The 17,535-nt window shown below is 41.3% G+C and overlaps 1 protein-coding gene across 1 annotated transcript in view; it reads right to left on the bottom strand.

Moving 5' to 3' along the window:
• Window positions 1-5,219: 5,219 nt before the first annotated feature.
• LOC139448586 (lysosome-associated membrane glycoprotein 1-like) overlaps window positions 5,220-17,535 on the bottom strand; it is a 36,849-nt gene continuing 24,533 nt past the window's right edge. Inside the window, exons 7-12 of the mRNA XM_071230154.1 lie at window positions 16,027-16,228; window positions 13,912-14,085; window positions 11,129-11,310; window positions 9,362-9,599; window positions 8,737-8,913; window positions 5,220-8,235 (exon numbers count right to left, since the gene is read on the bottom strand). Of these exons, the coding sequence (XP_071086255.1) occupies window positions 8,090-8,235; window positions 8,737-8,913; window positions 9,362-9,599; window positions 11,129-11,310; window positions 13,912-14,085; window positions 16,027-16,228 (1,119 nt within the window). The 3' untranslated portion in view covers window positions 5,220-8,089. The remainder of the gene's footprint in view (window positions 8,236-8,736; window positions 8,914-9,361; window positions 9,600-11,128; window positions 11,311-13,911; window positions 14,086-16,026; window positions 16,229-17,535) is intronic.

The following is a 17,535-nucleotide window of genomic DNA, read 5'->3' as shown; positions in this document are numbered from 1 at the left end:
ACTTCAAACTCTTCTACGCTCTTATAAACTCACCGACCAGTCGTCCCAATTTCGTCCACCCAAATGACCCCTTGCAGAAAAAGACCTTGAGTATGTCGACAGTGTTTCTTCTTGCCATACAACGAGATACACGTGTTGGATGTTAACAGGATTCGATTAGAGGGGCACAGCCATGGCAAGGTCTATCTGGGTCTGCGATGGGATTTCATCACAAAGAACCAACTCCCTGGTCAACCTGACAGGCTGTTTACCATCCCAGCACTGGCCTCTATTCTACATCCCTAGGATCAAGACATCCCTATGTCCCGTTCAAACTTTACGATTATATCTACAAGCATCAACACCTCGACGATCCCAGAAGAGATTGTTTATACCCATCTCATGAGTGGTTACCTCAGAGGTTTCCCGTACAGTGTTTTTTTCCTGGTTATGATCTACAATACTCTGTGCCTACAATTTTGCTGTTGCATCTACCATGTCTATACATAGCAACTGTTCCCTCCGTGCTATCATGGAAGGATGTTTCTCGAAATCTGATATGGTCTTCGCCTCCCACTACTTACGAGATATCACTGTAACCAATGTCCAAGGGCTACACCACTTCAGTTTGCTAGTCCTGGCTCAACAATTAACGACAGCCTGTCAACACAGATAAATTGCGAGTACACTCAGTGCAGTCATGTAATCGTATCGTTTACAGCATGAATAAAGAATTGAGAGCCACTTGTTTATGATTATTCATCAGGTTCCGAAAATGAGGCTTTAATGGAGAAGCACAAAAAATCCATGTAGAGACTAGAGAGTAAAAAAGTCTATTATCACTAATTTGCCACAAGGCGCGGCGGTTTCGGTCATTTATACCTGCAGACAACTTTGTAGAACTAATTCAAATCTGCACGGTCATCATAGTATGATGTCCTATGCGAAAGACACAAGCCCATGTTATACTCCGATGACATGACACTGTGTCCTAGTAGCGTAAAGGGTTTTCAAGATCACTCAACAGCAGGAAACTTAGAAGCTGGAAACTTTGTTCAAGGACGTTTCCAGGGATCAGAACAAGTAGGATGAAATGCATAGAGTGAGATAGGATAAGTATACTCACACACAAAAGAAACGCAAGTGGTTTTAAGCAAATAGGTAACAAACACGGAACCATAAATTGAAACGAGTTTTAGTATGTAGTGAAGCCTGATGGTGTTATCGATGTTTTTGGTTGGATTTTGGAAGCCCCGAGTGAAAACGCAACATAAAAAAGGAATCACCAAAACTCACCATTTCAATGAATATGTGGGTATCATGCACCCATTTCTCGCAAAATCGAAAATGCACGAACTGTGGCCGATTCTTTGACCTACCACTCCTTGGTCAACAATGCCACGCCTAACTCAAATTCAGAGAAACCAAGCTATCAGACGTTTGGAAGCTGGAGAGTCTGTCCATGATGTTGCCCGTCATTTCAACGTTAACATAACTATAATTTACCGTCTCCTGCATCGATACAATGCTATACAGACCACAGATGACCTTCCTCGGAGCGGTCATCCTAGAGTCACCACAGCTCGACAAGATCGACAGATTACCCATCAACACTAGCGACATCCGTTCCTAACTGCAATTGAAAGTGCTCGATAGGACCATAGGAACACATAATCGACACATTAGCCGGGACACTGTGATCCGACGTCTCCGTTCCAACAACCTCAGATGTCGCCGACCAGCACATCGTCCTGTGTTCCAACCACGGCATCGACAAGCACGACTTCAGTGGGCACAGGGTCATCGCAATTGGCGTCATGGCATGAGTGGAGGCGTGTCATCTTCTCTGATGAAAGTTGCTTTGTGTCTCCCATACAGACGGAAGAGTCAGAATTTGGCGGCGTCGAGGTGATCGTTTCGCTGACAGAAACGTTGTTGAAAGGGATCTATGGGGTGGACCTAGCAACATATGGGCAGGGATTGGACTTAATGTGAGACTTGGACCCATGGGCTTTCTGAATGTTGGTCAAGGTCGGGGACACGGTGTCACTGCTCGGCAGTATATCGACCAAGTGATCAGACCCCACTTTGTTCCATTTTTTGCACAACATCAACAACACATTTTCCAGCAGGACAACGCTTGTCCCCATGTTGCCAGAGCTACCATGGCCTTTCTGCAACAACACAACATCCGTGTTCTACTGTGGCCAGCCCTCAGCCCTGATCTGAACCCCATCAAACACTTGTGGGGTGAGGTTCAAAGGCATCTGCACAGTGTGCGCCCAGTTCCTACACCTGCCGATGAACTATGCACAGCTGCTCTGGATGTGTGCAGGAGGATCCCAAGGGCCTTCACAAATCGTCTGATCCACTCAATGTACAGGAGATGTGTGGCAGTGATCAATGCTAATGGTGGTCACTGACATTTTGGGTATTGACCCGAAACTGTGTAAGCCCTTAACATTTGAAAAAAACAATTATGTCATCTGCCTTTTAATCCATTAAACTGTCTTCAGTCAAATTTTTGTCAATCTTGCCCTATTAGTATTTCTTGTCTTTACTGTTGAAAATAAATAACATGTATACTGCATACTCAACTTGCGTTTCTTTTGCTTGTGAGTATATTATAAATATACAATTTATTGTAAAATGTACAAATGTGACGATGTTGAAAATCTGAAGGTTTAGTTATGGTGTGATTGCAGCCAAATTACAGGAATTTGATGTAATAGAGGTGGTAGTCTTAGTACTATTGCTCCTATAATGCTTGTGAATCTTCCATAAGCAGTGGTAACAGTCTGGGAAACCATGTTCTGCTTGGGATGATCATAGTCTGTCAACTGTACTTTCTGGATCACCTCGTCTATCCAACTGAATCCTTCTGGATGAAGTGACAACTCCGTTATCACTAATCTCTCCTGCTGATAGAGTCTGCCAAGGAAAACAATCGCTTAGTCTCCGTTATCAGTGAACTGGCTTTGGTTTCTCATTGCTTCTGGACATATGCAGCCACCATGGTGTTGTCCATGGCTGGGAGGAATGAGGAGTGAGACAGTTGAATTTTTTCCAGGTCCTGAGAGTGTAATATATTGCCTTCATCTCTTGGAAGTTGATGTGGAAGCTAACCATAAGCCTTGGATCTTGAAACCGTCCATATAGGCTCATCAACTTGAGTCTGACGTGTACAAAATCAGATTATGTTCAGGTGTCAGGAGGAATACTGGAGGAATGCTGTCCATAACATGATCTCTCTCAGTCCACCAATTGAGTTTCTGACTCAAATAATGTGGTGTCCAATGAATGAATGAGTCTAAGATCTGAGATCTCAGTGAGTTGCTCCCATTCTGGGGAATCTCCCTCTGTACGTGATATCTTGGAGAGTAGCTGTGGATTGACACCCGGACATTCTGCTCTCCCGATGGACGCTCTACCACTAGACCACGGAACCCATGTCATTTGTAGTCAGGTTGTTGCATTGTATTTTGAGGTCTATTACTTCTTCTGTGCTGGCTCCCCGAAGGTGGTATACCAGGATGTTTCTCTTCAACACTTGTTTTTGCCAAGCAGCAGGCAGGGTAATGGCAAAGACCATCTTTTAATGTCTTTAGTATGATGCGAATCGAAACCTGGATCTTCTGCTCTCCGGGCAGGGGCCTACCACTAGACCACGGAGGCGGTCCTTGAACATTTGGAAGGAAATGACGAGCAGTGCGGAGTTTGTCATTAAAGACCTTGGGTGGTATGATGGGTTGTGACATAACCATCCTCTTGGCATGATCTGAGACTGCTCTAGAACGAATCTGGATAGCCGCTGTTGTCTCTGTATCCATATGGGATGACATCTAGACCAGGGTGGATGATAAGTCCTTCTGCATACAAACAATGGTATTCAGTAGGCTATTAGTCCGACGTGTTCCATTCTGATGGATTGTGGCGTATCTCTCATGATTCCTGTTGCGGTGGAATGACATGACAAATTCCAATTTATGTTTACCCCAATGTCCATGGAGTGTTTGTCTGCCAAGGGGAAAACATGATCTTCGTATTTGGCAAATGAACTTGTTTGGGGAGAACTTGTAACTCAGTGAGAGGGCATTCATGAGTATAGTATAAAGCAGTTCTTCAATGCAGGTAAGGGGATGTGATCATTGTGTCTCAGAGGTTGTTGGCAGCATGGTATGTGTAACTTGGTCACTGAAGGGTGTGATGAACATACTGAGATGGTGTCACCATCCTGTTTTCTCCACCTTAGGTTGCAGGACCGGCACAAGATGGTATACTGTAAATCGTAAATGCAACCTAGCTAAAAATGTGATTACCGGTAAATATAAATGTGACACCCCCTTCTCTCTAGTATCCGTGGTTTTATATCTGAAGAAAATGTCCTGTCAGGTTTACTCCTTAGTACAACCTTACATTAATCCAATCACAAAACAAATAGCACCGCTTATTAGTGCTAAGTAGAGTACTTCCGCTACAATACATGCGTCTGGCTCGTGTCGGCCTTTTACAGTAATTGCTCCAAAGAATCAGAAAAGGAGTCTATATGGTCATATTTAATAGCCGGGAGAGAGGTTCAATGGCGTGTGGTGTCCGTAACAGCCATGGTGTCCATGTGGTCTCAGTGTTCGACCAGGATTCCGGGGTGATAATCCCGGGGTAGGTGTCCTAAGCATCATCGGCTTCGGAGATGGCTTGGAGAGTGAACTGTAGGGACAATGGAAAGAGACACCATGTTCTCCAGTTTTCTTTGCTGCTTCCTTCTTTATTCGTGCTGAAAGCCGATTTGAAGAGCGGTGTGCTTCCTGTAAGAAGACTGATGTTCTCCCATGACCATAAAATTGCCACACTTCTTCAATGTGGAGGGAGAGGTCGAGGTTGCCATGACAGACCACACACACACACACACACACACACACACACACACACACACACACACACACACACACACACACACACACACACACACACACACACACACACACAGTTTATATATGAGTACCAACCAATCTACCAAACTTACTGAAGATGACTGCCAGATGTTCACTCTAGCACACACAGGAAAGAAGTGAGGTGTGAGCTGGTGCTTGGTGCTATTACAGTGACGACCCCCTCCCCCTACATGATAGTGTGTGCTAAATACAGACACACATATGAAGCTGCTCTTCAATCAAAAGCTTTGTAAATCAATCACTGTTGTTTCTCGCAGGACTAGAATCACAGCAAAACAAACCAGATGATTACAAATTATGGTGATTTATTAGAAAAGCAAATGTTGCACAATAACATCCTGGATCACAAATATAGCAATGTTCTTGTGTTGCAACTGATGTATCGAAAAATTCCGGTGAACCAAACAAAAAATATTAATTACTTTTCATAATATAAAAATTCAAAAAGATATAATAAATTATGAATATTACAAAATCACTCTGATCTGTTGTTTTGGAAATACTACAAGGCGATATGCACCACTTTTACCGGTAGCCTGTTTTAGTGGGATGTTGTCTCATGGTTGAGTGGGCATGATCAGGATAACTGCTACATTACACTGCCTGTCTATGCTAAGCCTCATTACAAATACTCATTTAACTCCCGTTGATAAACATCAAAATAGGAACTCATGATTCACAAATAAATCTCAATGAGATCAAGTCAATTTACATATGTATTAAGTTAAGTGAAGTTAAGCAAAAAATACCGTATGAAGGTAAAACACAGCATTCCAAGACAGCAAGACAACACAATCTTTAAACAATCATAATCCCCCCCAGTTGTGGAGTATTGCTGTCCTGTGAAGCACCTCTAGTGTTGTGTTATAGGTCTACAGCAACCCATGCTTGCCGTAAATGGCGACAATGCTTGTCATGAGAGGCAACTTAACAGGATCAGGTGGTCAGACGCGCCGACTTGGTTGATGCATGTCATCGTATCCAAATTGGGTGGATTGATGCTCATGATATCAATCACTGGATTGTACTGCCCAGACTCGATTATTTACAGACCGCCATTATATAGCTGGAATATTGCTGAGTGCGACGTTAAACAATAAACAAACAAAACCATAAGTTGTGACAGCTTCACTAGATGTTATACACAATGTTACCTTCATCTTCCAGTTATTCTATTATCATTACATAACTGTTCATAAAATACATAGCTTTTAATTGAAAAAAAAGAACTAGTCAATGTGCACACATACAAATGTGAGTAATATTGGAGGTGTTCAATACACCCTGCCAGGTGTTGCTGTGGGAGTTTCCAGCATGCAACACTCTTTTGATAGTACCTGCATAGTCTGTAGGAGAAGATATCTACAAGTCTGCTTCAAGTATTCACCTGTCTGAAACAGAGGAAACTTGAACGCATCCAAGAAATGAATTCATGAAATATATTCTATGGAATATTATGTGCACAGTCTAAAATATCTGCCAACAAATGAATGACATGATGCTCCGCTATGAGATAACCAAGGGCAGAGGAACGCAAGGTCTGTACCTGAGCAAAATGGGGAACCTCAACTAACCAATGTCTGCAAAAACTACTACCAACCGGAACAACATTGTGTAACAAGCCAACTTGCTATACATGCTCATAACCAGCAAGTGTAGCAAGTGAATTTTCTGTAGCCATATCAATCACATTTGTGAGGCCCCTGACTCTTGTACAGGATTACCATTTCCTTGTCTGGTGTTCAGTGTCTAGGTGAGCACTTCGGCAATGGAAGTGGCCTGGCCTTCCTATTGACAGTCTATGCAGTGGTGTGCCTGCCATGATGGAATGTGCTTGACATAAACAATACTAACCCCACTACTTCTTGCACACTGTATACTTCTTCACTGTAGCACATAGTATACTTCTTCACTGTAGCACACAGTGGGAGTAGACTGAGTTTAACTAAGCAAACAAATACCTCTTAGCAAGCACACAGACACATTCAAATCAAACAATTCCAATAAAAATTGAACAAAATGATATTGTTCATTATAACAAACTATACTTTCCATTGTTTTAAATAGAAAAAGTCTGAAAAATAAGAGTTGTTAATACCTTATTTTACTTCAACTTTTTAGAGGAACCATGGTGTTAAATATAAATATGTCAAAAATGACAAACACTGTACAAATACTCTTCTTCTCAAGCACACACACTGATATTTACTCATTAAACAAAAAGCACTTTGTTGGATTACATAGCAAAGAAACATCTATATCTGTAAAGTATGTACAAATAAAACATCTTAGTAGACCACAAAGCTGTTAAGACAAGTGACGCACCATACAAGCAGGCCTCTAGTCAGACACCTTGGGATACAATTATGACTTTACTTGTTGCTAATGTTCCAAAGTTACAACAAAATTGTTCCAGACACATGGGTAAACATGGGAACTTCAGTATTTTATGAAAAGTATGTTTCTGTTTAAGCAAAGTCAGAAAACAATGAGAAATATCATTAAAAACACAGCAAACTGATTCATTTCCCTAGTTAAGAAGGTGTGAACCACTGTTGTTTCACTGGTCCTCGTTGTGATGGCAACAGTTGAGGATGCTGCAGAATGTATTTGGTGAATGTCAGGCCATGAATGGCCAGTGTTGTGTTGGTAGCTTCGGCTTCTGGGATATAAATATACAGGGATTTGCTACAGGGCTGCTTTAAACATTTGTAAACAAGGCTACATTTACTTGATCATTAAACAATATTCCTGACATAACTTTACATATATGTACACAAACGCTGATCTGTACAAGCACATCGGCAAATGTGCAAAACAAACAAAAACTAAAAGAAAAAATTGATTTCTTGCAAAACATGTATCAAGCACAAAAAATCTCTTTTTTTTTTGACATGACAAAATATTACACTGTTTGAGTATTTGATTGTTTCAAAATTGCATATTCACCATTTGAACTGCACTGTTTCAAAGCTTATTTTATTATTTAAAATATCAGCTAAGACCTTATACAAACCCCTTCCGAAAATATTTTAAGCTATCTATCCAGGTAATTGAGTAACAACAAAGGTCATCTTGACCTAGAAGACTTTTCTCAGCATAAAAATAGATCCAATACATTAGTTAGATGCTTTCCTAAGACTTCCTTCACTGTGTGGCTACACAGACTCATAGCCTGATCGCCTCTTTCTGCGACCAATCAAGTAGGCAATGAGCACAATAACAACTAATCCGGCCAGAGCAGCGCCCACAGCTATGGGCACAATGCTGTTTGTCTCAGTGTCAGCAGGGCACTCGACCATACCTGCAATGTAGACATTGATCATTATCAGCTTGCCCACATATGTGCATGCATAACACCTGACCAAGGGAGATAAATCCTCCATAAAATCAGTCTTTAGGTTGTCACAGACATTATAATGTACCGTATAGGGTAATGTCTATGGCTACATTCATATATATACCATCTTTAATGGGAAGTGACATAATTAGAAGATAATAACCAGTAACAACTTGGAATCCTAGGTCTTCAGGGTGTACCTAGCATTATTAAACCTATATTAATCTTGCAATTCCATTGGTTAACCCGTACCATGTGACGAAACAATACATTTCAATGTAGACCCGAAATCATGTGACTGACACTGACCGCGGATATTGACTATCAAATGATCAGTATTGACCTGTCACGAGATGAATATTGACTTGACTCCTAGAATACAAGGTGGCATCTCTTAAGAACATTTTACGGTTCACAGCTAAGTTACTGTAACGAAACAGAGGACAGTTTAAGTGTTGAACTCACCGTCATTGCTAAAGGCGGTGTTGTTTCCTGTTTGGAAGGCCTTGTACTGGAAATTTGATGTGACCAACTCCACACCATGCTCAGCATCGATTGTCACATTGGAATTGCACTTGTAGGATCCCTTCTGACTTGCATCAAACTGTGCAACGTTGATAGCCATCACACTGATATTTACATCTACACACAAATCAATAATTTCTTTTAAAAAAATGAAAATTTAATGATTTGAAAAATAAATTCATCAAAGTAACTTAATACAGCCTATGAAGAGCAGTTCCCTTTATCAGCAGACATATCTCCACAACTACAGGTGGGTCTGGCCATGCCATTCAGTGGATCACAATGGCCTGAAGCTTTCTCACCAACATATTTCTCACATATAACTGTAGTTCATCACGAAATTAATGGGCATATCATCTTCAAACAACACAAGTAGCCATTCACAGTATATACCATGATATACAAAAAACAATGTCTCCTGCCTGATATGCATTCTCTATTATCCAGTGTATCGTATCTTTGTTGTTATGATATATATCCTGGGCCATCACACTGCGGGGCCATACAGGCCTACTACACTATCAGAATGTGAATTGGAGTCATGACTGCTGGAGGAAATACTCACCAGATTTATTAGCATCAGGGAAGTGAACCGAGTCCAAGTTATAGTTGATTGTCACATTAGACAGCTGATGATTGACTTCTTTGGGAGCTGTGAGGCTCGATGTTTTATCTTGCGCGAACACCATGGTGATGCTCCAGTCCTTAAAGAAGCTGAAGGTGATAGATTCCTCCGTGTCACCACAGACACCTGTGATGTCAGCCTGGTTCACTTCTGGCACAGTGATTTCCTTTGTCTGGTTCTGAAAGCATAAAATCATCACTCAGTAATACATTTCTCTTCATTGAACCACACAACATGGCACAATAGTATTAGATCAACCAGATCAAGAGATTTGCTACAAAAAGCACAGGCAGCTATTGATTGAAAGCTTGAGACATAAGTAGATACAGGGCAGTCTGGTGGAGAGAGGTAGATACAGAACAGACAGGTGGAGAAAGGTAGATAGAGGACAAACAGGTGGAGAAACGGGTAGATACAGATGGACAGACAGGTGGAGACATGAGTAGATACAGGGCAGTCAGGTGGAGACACGGGTAGATACAGAACAGACAGGTGGAGAAAGGTAGATAGAGGACAAACAGGTGGAGACATGGGTAGATACAGAACAGACAGGTGGGGAAAGTAAGATAGAGGACAGACAGGTGGAGACACAGGTAGATACAGATGGACAGATTGGTGGAGACACGGGTAGATACAGAACAGACAGGTGGAGACACGGGTAGATACAGATGGACAGATTGGTGGAGACACGGGTAGATACAGAACAGACAGGTGGAGAAAGGTAGATAGAGGACAAACAGGTGGAGACATGGGTAGATACAGAACAGACAGGTGGAGAAAGGTAGATAGAGGACAAACAGGTGGAGACATGGGTAGATACAGAACAGACAGGTGGGGAAAGTAAGATAGAGGACAGACAGGTGGAGACACAGGTAGATACAGATGGACAGATTGGTGGAGACACGGGTAGATACAGAACAGACAGGTGGAGACACGGGTAGATACAGATGGACAGATTGGTGGAGACACGGGTAGATACAGAACAGACAGGTGGAGACACGGGTAGATACAGATGGACAGATTGGTGGAGACACGGGTAGATACAGAACAGACAGGTGGAGACACAGGTAGATACAGATGGACAGATTGGTGGAGACACGGGTAGATACAGAACAGACAGGTGGAGACACAGGTAGATACAGATGGACAGATTGGTGGAGACACGGGTAGATACAGAACAAACAGGTGGAGACACGAGTAGATACAGATGGACAGATTGGTGGAGACACGGGTAGATACAGAACAGACAGGTGGAGACACGAGTAGATACAGATGGAGACACAGGTAGATACAGCACAGACAGGTGGAGACATAAGTAGATACAGAACAGACAGGTGGAGACACAGTTAGATACAGAACAAACAGGTGGAGACACGAGTAGATACAGATGGACAGACAGGTGGAGACACAGGTAGATACAGATGGACAGATTACAGACACAGGTAGATACAGATGGACAGATTACAGACACAGACAGGTGGAGACACGAGTAGATACAGATGGAGACACAGGTAGATACAGCACAGACAGGTGGAGACATAAGTATATACAGAACAGACAGGTGGAGACACAGGTAGATACAGAACAAACAGGTGGAGACACGAGTAGATACAGATGGACAGACAGGTGGAGACACAGGTAGATACAGATGGACAGATTACAGATGTAGAGAACATGTTCCTTATTGTATGTGGCCTGGTAGTGTACCTCCTTCTTCTTGTCTGTGAATGGGATTCGGAGGACTAAGGCTGACTTCATCACAAGACACGTGGTGTTGCCCTCCGACACTGTAAAGTTATTTACAAAAGGCCTGGGTTGTGGCTTTGGAGTTGTTGGCATTACAGTAGAGGTTGAGGGTGTTGTTGTCATATCTTCTTTACACTGTGCTCCTGTAAGTAACCCAACAATCAATAAAAGGTCAGCTTCTCTTCAATTCTCTGAGGTGATGTACAATTGTTAAAAAAATCTGTAATACTATGTATTCAACAAATACTGTAAATCGTGAAAAAAAAGTGTCTCCAAAAGAATGCGACCGCTGGCCTCTACCCAAAATGTGACTCAATATGAAAGCGACAGCCCCCTCCTCTCAAACAGTCTTATTGTTGATATAATGCGATGTTAAAGAAAAGCTGATAAAGATAGATGGTTCCTGAATGGAGCTTGTCTGCAATGATATTTAACATTAAACATTAATCACCCATTCGTCATAAAGTACTCTTGATTTTGCAGGGGTTGAAAAATTATTAAAAATGTTACTTGACCAAGGGCAAGTATGACCAACATTCTCACTTGCCCTATTTTAAAATGCACTAGCCCAAAATCAAGCTAATAAATTCAGTAAAATGTTACTACTGCAGAACTGAGAATAAAATTCTGAAATTTGAACATCCATCAATAAACGTTCTCTTACGATTGCAAGCGTGTATGTTTGGGTACTTGGAACAAATGGTGGACTTCATGACTTTCGCTGTGTCATCATATGCAACCCAAAGGAAACTGGTCTTTCCACTCAGCGATGAATGTTCGTTTTCGTTTATATTCGTCATACTTCTTATTCTTTGCCGATATACAACTTTCGGAATTTCCCTCTGCCTTCCTTTTAAGTTCGTCCCCACCGCCAAAGAAACTTAAAATAGACCGCTGAGACATGATCGGCCATGTGCGGTACTGGCAATATAAATTGTTATTGCAGATACCCGTCTGGGTGCAAATGAGGCAAAGGGAGGCTACTCTGTCCTTTACTAGCTTACTCATTTGAAACAACAGATTTACTACAGTGATCCCTCGCTATTGCACTCTTCAATATAGCGCTAACGCGGTTATTGCGTGTGGTAACACATGGTTCCCAAAACTTATATACACTTTTAGTAAACTCAAGTCACTGACACGATGTCATTTCCCAATCGCAAAAACATTACCACCTGCACGCAACACCGGAAATACCAATCAACAAATTCCGCAATTAAATCCTATTATTACTATCTGGATATAAAAAACACACGTTTGTACCTTGACATATGTTTGTAGCATATTTTATTAATTTTATTCAAAATTTCATTCAATACAGTTTAGATCAATTTTGCCGAAATCGTGCGTAAAGGGGTCGATAGATCGCACAACTCGCCGTTATTTACAGCAACCACGGTCAGGTTATCGCTATTGAAGCCTCGAATGAACTTTAGTTGACAACGAAAATAAACACATAAATGCCATACTTTCACTCGTTAAAAGTCCTGTTTGTTGTAGTTCGACAAAATTATATTTCATCAAAGCTAGGCCTAACGAAGCATCTAAAGTCAGAAAATGTTTCAACCTCGCGTTACAATTTCCAAGAAATTCCATTTCCAAGAAACATGTGCCATATATGGAAGTGTTACTACGATTTAACAATGAAACAAGCCTGGTTCTCGTTGTTGACCTGGCTGACATCGAAATGTATTAATCCCATTGGTTGACTGGCGTAGCTGTATGCAAATTACATTGTCAGTCTGGGACACTAACAAAATATTAGCCAATCAAATACCGTAACATGATCACATGATTACATTCGCGTGAAACTTGACCCAGTTCATTTTGTGTGCTCTACTTGTCCACGGGCATGCTAGAAAACGTATATTACATGCCCGACATCTAAACCTTACTTGGCACGGGCGTCGGGCAATGGTATTTTTCAACCCCTGCTTTGTTTCAATCAAATTGAAATTCAGTTGGCAGTAGATGTTTAACATGTGTTTTGTTCAAAGGACATAATCTGTTATCAAGAATCGTTATCCAAATGCTCGTATGTGTTTTTCCCTTAGAAGAGTCATCACCACTTATGTGAAGAATGCAAGCAAGTTAATTTACAACTATCAATGATAATCAGAGAGAAGCAGGCAACCCCAGTATAGGCAGGGGGCCTGGCCTATGTCATCACCAGCATCCTCAGCTAATTGTTTTGATGCTATATGTGCAGGAAACTGCCACAGTGAATACTAGTGACTCAAAGCTAGTAAAAATGGACCAGATATGAAATTTCAGAAAAAAATAATTGAATAAATTCCAACTTATAAAATCCTTAACAATTAGCATCTGTCATTAGTAGCACTTGTCTGAGCCTGAAATGTTTAATATTAAAATGTCAGTTGTGTTGGCTCTTAGCAAAACCAATTTTTCTGCTTTTTCCTTTCAGCCAGGAGCCAAATGGCTCCTGAAGAAAACAACTAAGAGGGCTGCAAGAAATGATTGACAAAACTGAGTAAATATCATCAAACCCCCGACAGGTCACAAAAAAATAACAATAGTAAGTACTTGTCACATCTAGGTTTTGTCAATATATCTGTGATGAAAAGAAATCACTGAGTAAGGTATTATAATTTGGCTGCTGTGGTTGCCAAACAAAATAGTAACATCATTGGCTCAAATGGCTTCCAGTCAAATGAGCAAAAATCTGTGAATTCTTGGTATGGCATAAACCTTGCCCCTCAGCACCTTATATCCAATAATATTACCTTGTTTGGTGAAGTTGCCATGATCCAGGTTGAATGCCTGCCACTTGAGACTACTCAAAACCATTTCAGACTTGTCACTGAAAGTAACAGGCTCCCGAGCTTGACATGTGTAGAATGTGTTGTCAGTGGTGGCAATCTGTGGAGGGTCCACTGTCTCCTGAAGCCACTCCCCGGCTGCAACACATTACACCACACCTGTAGCACTTCATGTTCTTATTTGTTTGACAGTGTTTTACAATTACTGCTCTGATGAAACAATGTACACGAACATCACAGCACTGCTGTTGGCCCTTGTGCATACAAAGTGAACTGAAACCACATAAACAGCCATCAAGTACAGATATTGAATGTGTCATAATGGTGTATGTTAAAGGACACTATGATCTCAATACATTCCAAAAACTTTACAGACCATTGTCATGGTAACAAACATTAATGTAAAGTATCGCTGCATTTGGTAAAACAGTTTCAGAGACAAACTTGAGTGCAGATGATTGGGCCCCAAATAATCTATTAACCATCATCACCTATTTGAGGTGTCATCTTGACCTTAAATATTTCGTTTTCTTAATTTTCAAAATTGTTAAAGTAATACCTGATTAATTCTGAAGCTATAGATATATCTTACTAAAATATAAGGTCTCAAAGCCTTTTGGTCTTGTTGGTTATATTTTTAAACCCAATAGCAATTGGTAAAATCTTTCAGTTCCTGCCACAAACACATCCATGTGACATTATTGTCTTGCACAGCTTCATCGAGCTTCAGTTCTTTTCCTTGAGAAGAGGTATAGCCAAACATTTCACAAGGACTTTGCTAATATTCATTAGAAGATGACAAATCCCCTTGGCCTCTGATAGTTACAGCAAGTCTGACAAGAGTGATCTTTCCAACTAGATGAGAGTATTCCTATCTAATCTGTAGACAAGAGTAGTTATTGATCATCAAAACAATACCATGGAATGTGGGATTCAGAACTTTGTATTTCTATGTCAGGTCCTTTCTTTGTAAAGCTATGAGTTAGTGGATGTCTCACAATTGGTACATGGCCATACTGTTGTCTGTTATCAACAGTAACTGAAGCTCACCTTTCACATCAAACTGATGAAATCGTATATATTGCAGCTTGATAGAAATATAGATATAAATGTTTTCACTAAACATTTCCCTTGTGAAGCTTCTACCGTCACAGGTGAATAGCTATCCAAACAATCTTGTGGCCTGACCAAGGTACGAAAAATATAAAAATTCTAAAAATCCATAAGTAGCAAAAGGTACCAGTTTACAACCTGTTCTTTGTGTTTGCAAAGATTCATTAAAGAATACCTGTACCTAGTTTTAGCAATATGGTCTGAACAAACAGTCCACTATGAAGAGCCAAAGTAAAACTTGTTGCCATGGAAACAAACAAAAAATATTCTGAAATCCCTCAAAAGCAAACGTTACCAGTTGACAATCTGGTCTTTATGTGTGCAAAGTTTCATGAAAGAGTACCTATTAGTTTCAGAGATATGATCAGGGCCCACTTGCACAAAGCGATCTTGGCGCTAAGATTTGGTTGGTTGGTTTGTTGTTTAAGGCCGCACTCAGCAATATTCCAGCTTTATGACGGCGGTCTGCAAATAATCGAGTCTGGACCAGACAATCAAGTGATTAATGTCACGAGCATTGGGATCGATGACATGCATCAACCAAGTCAGCGAGCCTGACCACCCAATCCCGTTAGTCGCCTTTTACGACAAGCATAGTCACCTTTTATGGCAACCATGGGTTGCTGAAGACCTATTCTACCCCGGAATCTTCACAGGTCTAGCGCTAAAATGATCGTAACTCCCATACTTTAGCATAGGCTTACAATAGTCTTAGCGCTAAGATCGTTTTGTGCAAGTGGGCCCAGGACAAAAAATTGATAATGGATGGACAGAAAAGCTGAGTGCTATATCCCCGTATTACATACCTGGAGGATAAAAAGCAACAAATATTGCAATCATCAGGATCCAGTTTTCCATGCTGATTGTTACTGTACCTTCAGTTACCACCTCTGTGCTTGCAAAAGAAAATCGAAAGTGCTTGTAAAAAAACTACAGAACAGTTAATGAAAATGCAAAAATATTTACGATTCTTGGCATCGGGAAACCAAACTGAATCTTGAACAACGGAGAACATGATAGACTTGATGGTTGCTGTGCCACTGATGTCTGTGAACTCAAATGTGACATTGTTGTTATCAAAGTTGATAGTGAGGCTTGCATTTCCATCAGTGTCACACATGCCTTCCAATGTAAACTGTGCTGGCACAGCAAACTTTACAGATGATTTCTGCAACAGAATAATCAAAACTTCAATGTTAATCTAGTCATCAACATGCATCCTGCTGTATTCCCACCATGCAAAACATTCGTACACACACACATAGAATGTTCTGCCTAAAACACTGTAAAACAAATGGGAGTGTATGCTGTGATTATTTGAAAACTAGTAGAATCTAAATATTTTTATATTTGTATCCTTATTCTGCATTACTCCTTAATGCATTTATTGCTTTTTCTTGACGGAAAGGAAGAGCTGTGTGAGGTCCTGTTGAAGAAGTTGTTCCAACTAGTTGTGTGGCTAAATCCAACATACAGCTCCCACGTGACCACAGAAGTGATGATGTCACAGAACAGCACATTACTGCTAATGCAGAACTTCTGAACACATCGTGCGGAGTCAGCTCTGCAATACACCTTTATCAGCAGTGTGGCAGTGGGCATTCCTTCAGATGCAAACTTCAATAAACTCTCCTCAAATCCCAACAAGAGCCACAATGTTTGACATCAAGTGACCATTCCTGTTGGAAGGAACCAAGAGAAAGGTATGTGGGATGTCCAGGTGGAATTGCAGTAATATAAATTAAGCATTGGCTAAAGTCTAACACTGACGTGCAAGTAGCATGTAAACCTTCTAGTCAATTGTGACATGAACCAGAGAGGTTGAAAGGTCGGCGTCGAACATCAGGAAGAGTCAATGGCACTTTGGGGCGGTAATCTGCTGGGCCATAGGGCCAGAGCTGTGGATGCCTTCAACATCCTCTAAGGCATCTCTCTCATGTCAATGTATAGCTCCCTGCGCTCTCTGCTCAAATCTGACACAGTTGTTTAGGGTATGCTGACCCGTGCAGCCGTAGCCAGGGCCAAGAGGAAGACCATCTTCTTGGTGAGGTAGGAGTATGAAGCGAGGTTGTAAGGGCGCACCCTGCAGCAATGTAAGAACCACGTTCAGATCCCATGCCAGGTTGATCTCCAAATCAGAAGAAACACAGCAAAGCTTGGAGTTCTGGGATCTTCGTCATCTTATGATCTGTGAATGCCAAGACTAAGTTGAGGGCCACAAAGTATGTAGTAATAGAACTGCCCTTCAGCTGAAGTTTGCGGCGCTGGAAGAGAAGGATTTCAGCATAGAATTGGGGTGATGCAGAAGTGAGGTCCTGCTGTTTTCCCTAGCAAACACTAGGAGAGCCACTTGTCATTGTTAAGGCCCCTGGTAGAAGGTCTGTGCGCCAAGGTGATCGCCTTTGCTGAGTAGCCCTTGGAGCTTAAGGCTCTTTGCAGATGTAGCAAGAGTGAAGAGCCTGCTGTGTGGGTGGA

Source organism: Haliotis cracherodii, unplaced genomic scaffold (genome assembly GCF_022045235.1).
Source record: "Haliotis cracherodii isolate W230 unplaced genomic scaffold, xgHalCrac1.p SCAF_7, whole genome shotgun sequence".
Taxonomy (NCBI): domain Eukaryota; kingdom Metazoa; phylum Mollusca; class Gastropoda; order Lepetellida; family Haliotidae; genus Haliotis; species Haliotis cracherodii.
The sequence above is the reverse complement of the archived record's forward strand: the minus strand, read 5'-3'. Positions and strand labels throughout refer to the sequence as shown.